The 3,719-nt window shown below is 39.2% G+C and overlaps 1 protein-coding gene across 2 annotated transcripts; it reads left to right on the forward strand.

The window, feature by feature from the left end:
- The first annotated feature begins 313 nt into the window (after positions 1-313).
- On the forward strand, positions 314-2,810 carry LOC122047231. Of its 2 annotated transcripts, none has more exons than XM_042608378.1 (6): positions 314-749; positions 958-1,072; positions 1,218-1,790; positions 2,108-2,282; positions 2,364-2,421; positions 2,596-2,810. In XM_042608378.1, the coding sequence occupies exons 1-5, from the start codon at positions 724-726 to the stop codon at positions 2,387-2,389; spliced, it is 915 nt and encodes a 304-aa protein (XP_042464312.1). In that variant the 5' UTR covers positions 314-723; the 3' UTR covers positions 2,390-2,421; positions 2,596-2,810. The 2 variants fall into 2 exon arrangements, with proteins under 2 accessions (XP_042464312.1, XP_042464311.1); XM_042608377.1 differs by having other exon boundaries at positions 317-769.
- The last annotated feature ends 909 nt before the right edge of the window (positions 2,811-3,719 follow it).

Here is a 3,719-nt window from a genome sequence, read left to right on the forward strand (position 1 = left end):
TTGACTTTAGAAAAAAGGAGGGGTTTTTTTTTAACAAAAATTGATATTTGGGTTTCTTTTAATTTTTTTCCTTAATAATGAAATACTTTTGAAAATTGAGATTTTGTATTGTAATCCTGTAAACTACTTGCTCGTACTCGGAGGCTCAGGCACAGCCACGCAGGTCGCGTGATCGCAGTTAAATACAGTCCATCTTTTCGTCCCATTCTCCACCAACAAACCCATCCACTCCACAGGACCCCGATGTGGGGCCCACTCCAAATCATATCATTTGAGTGAGTAAGAGATTCTTTCGGGTGCGCGACTGCTGCGTGAGTCTGCTTAAATCGAGCACGCCCACCCGCATCGAGTGGACGCCGTGTCGGACTCCCATGGCCGACCGCGGACGCCGTGTCGGACTTCCACGCTTGGTGCTTCCCTCGATGGAGACGCACGGAAGAGTAAAGTATCCCGAGTGATTCGTTCTGGTCGTAGCTTGTTCTTCCAATCCCTGTAACCTGCAGAGGTAGCAAAGGTTTCGTCTCGCTCCGCCGCCGCCGCCGCCGCCTCCTCCTCTGGTGTAGTCGTTGGTGGGCGCTATTGCACCTTTCCCGCCTGCAAAGTCAGCGAAGTCTTCAACCTTTGGCCGGGAGAAAGTCTCGAGCGATTTTGGGTCTTTCTGACGGAGGAGCTCCTCATTCTTTCTCATGGCGGCCGGTGGTAGCTTCGATCAGTGGCAGAAAGATGCATTTTTTACCGCGGCGGAGGAGGTGCAGGAATCGGCCGATACGTATGCTGCTGATTTCTTCTTGTTTACGTGAAAAAAAACTGAATCTTTGACGTTTATTTTGCAATAGGGGAATTTTCTAGGGTTCACTGTTGTTTTCTCTTCTTCACAGTTTTTTTACTTCTGAACCATAATTCTCTTTATCTCCTCTTCTATTGCTTCAATGTGTCCATTCTCTTTACTCGTTTCAGACTGGAATCCTTCTATAGAATGTGGATGAGGAACCACAAAGTTAGGTTTGATTCGGAAGCATCAGATGAGTTGCAAAGGGAACTCCAAACTGCTCTGGGAACTGCAAAGTGGCAGGTTCTGTTCACCCACTGATCACTTTTTGATGTTGAAATGATGAAACTTAATTCTTGTTTCGTTCCATTTTTTTTTTGTTTTGTTTTTTGTTGGTTTTCATATGAACATCGATTTAGTTCAGTAGTGGCTTCTTGCCCTGATGCAGCTGGAGGACTTTGGAAAAGCTGTCCAAATGAACCACAGAAGTCTTTCTTCCGAGGATACTGCAGTCATTAGGCACAAGCAATTTCTTTCTGTAATTGGGAGCCAAATTATGCGAATCGAGAAAGGGTTGAATGGTTCATTGATTGAAGAAGGGAAGCAACCCCTACGTTGGGTTCAATTAGATAAACAAGAACGAGACGACCTCGCGGATTTTCTTTCTGGGGTGCCAAGTGATCGACGACAAGCAAAACATGTCGATCGTTATTGTTATGATTCCCCTTGGAGCTATGACAGCGAGTGTATGTTGAATAAGAGAGATGCATTTGAAGTTGTGAACAAAGAATCATATGAAAGGAAAGCCACAGAGGTAGAACAATCTCGTGGGCAAATTAATCCATTAAGTTCATCAGAAGCTGGTGATTGGAAAATTGTTATTGCCGATGAAGAAACAGAAAATACACCGGTTGAAACTAGATCAGAGGGGCTCACTCATATATCTGACAAGATTTGGAAATCTAAGACTCGGAGGCATGACTTATCGTATTACTTAAAAGGAGTGACTCGGTTCATTCAGGTACATCTTTGTATATTCATACAATGGAAATAGGGACTGACAAATTATCATAAATTTTTATGTTTCATTCACCATCTTAGATGATATGTTGCCTGTAATTTAGTGTATGTTTGATGAGGTACATTCCTTGTGTATTTATATGGCCTTTAATCAAATACAATCTCGTTTACGACAATTCAAGCCTTAGTTACTAATCAATTTTGTAGACAAAAGTTTAGATTAGTTATTTCAGTATCTATAAGATGTTTAATGGCTTCCTAGTTAGGTTTTCACAAAGCTGAAACTGATTCAGTGTTATTGTTGATGTGTTTCATCAGCGAGTTAATGGAATGAATGCAAGGATCAGAAATTGTTCAAATGTTTCCACTTCACAACATCTTATCGGGAAAGTTGGTGCATTCCGAAGACGTACAGACGAAGCACGACAACAAATGCATGTTCTCCGATATCTATGGATGACTTGTTTACTTCTCTTGAGCATTGTTTTAGTCAGTAAGTTTAATATCGGGACTGCAACAAATGGTGAATGCCTCTTGTTAATGTAGTAGCTGATTTTGTTTACATGCTTTGCAGTACCATTCGTGCTATATTCAGCATGAAGATCTACACGTTCTGTTGCTTTAAATAGCGGGTGAGCATCGATAACTCAGAGTGCAGATTTGATAATTGAGTGATACTGATCTGATCAAACTGTCTTTTGCTTAAGACCTTCATAAAGATGCATAGAAACTGTTCTCATAGAATATTTTAAGGATTTTTTTCCGATATATTGTTCTTGATGATGCTTGTTTTTCTTTCTTCGTAGGTTGTTGTATCAACATCCGGAGCATAGGAAATCAAGGGTATTCCTTAACAAATGGAGCAGAAGAACTAGTTTCTTTGTTTTTCTTGTTCCCCTATTGAATCCAAGTAGCCATGAAGGATTTTGACTCGTTGGATGATTATTAATAATTTGTAGCAAGCTAAAACAAATTTCATCAGTGCGAATCGACAATTAAGAGTAATCATATTTAGCGAAAACGGCATATTCCTTGTGTTTTTACTCTTTGAGGAGATCTGTGTAGGATCGAAGTCGTGATCGTTTTAAATTTTATTTTTCGTTTTTGTAAAACCGAGACAAAGAATTAGTTGATTTTACTTGATTCATAGTCCAATAACTATTAGTCTAAGATCCGTAATTTAATTCTTGATCACTTCTAATGAACAATCTAATATAATTTTTTTGAAAAATTATATTCATACAAATAAAATAAGAAGATAGTAACAATGCCACATCTCCTTTAAATGAATGTAAGTAAATAAAAGCTTATATCGACAATAATATTGTAGAAGTAGAAGAAATAGCTGTAGTTGTTGGAGAGTCTTTCAGTGTCGTAGAAACAGTACTTGCACAGTTGGAGAAGGAGAGGCACAAACGAAATTGATAATCAACTCGGAGCTCAAGATCTTCTTTTATAGACGTCGTTCGGTCAATTGAAAATCCTTTTCATCGGCAAAACTTTCTATTCGTCGACTGAACTCTACGTCCTTCCTTGTTTGCTATGATCCGATTTGTCCGATCCCGTAAATCTTGTTGTTTGGTCGATTGATCCATTTTATTTGTAGTACTCCTTTCCTGCCCAATCCATCATGATCGTCTGCCATTTCTTTTTTATGGTTTGGTCAATTGATCACTTTGAACTGTCGATGAACAAACTGTTTATCATATTTGCAAAACTTCGATATAATCTCTGTCACGTTGGCCAGATAGGTTGATTGATCACTTTTATCCGTCGATGGAACAAACTGTTTACCATATTTGCTGAACATCGATATGATCTTTGCCATACTAGCAGAATCAGTCGACTGAACACCTCATTCATTACATTGAACCCTTGGTCAACCCAGAACTTTGTTTATCTGCAAAACAAAGTTAACACAAACAAAATA

The sequence above is a fragment of the Zingiber officinale genome, chromosome 2B (assembly GCF_018446385.1).
Source record: "Zingiber officinale cultivar Zhangliang chromosome 2B, Zo_v1.1, whole genome shotgun sequence".
Classification (NCBI taxonomy): domain Eukaryota; kingdom Viridiplantae; phylum Streptophyta; class Magnoliopsida; order Zingiberales; family Zingiberaceae; genus Zingiber; species Zingiber officinale.

Coding starts and splice junctions, on each gene's coding strand:
- LOC122047231 (XM_042608377.1), top strand. CDS start 687: ATGGCGGCCGGTGGTAGCTTCGATCAGTGGCAGAAAGATGCATTTTTT. Junction 770..957: donor GTGCAGGAATCGGCCGATAC/GTATGCTGCTGA, acceptor TACTCGTTTCAG/ACTGGAATCCTTCTATAGAA. Junction 1,791..2,107: donor GAGTGACTCGGTTCATTCAG/GTACATCTTTGT, acceptor GTGTTTCATCAG/CGAGTTAATGGAATGAATGC.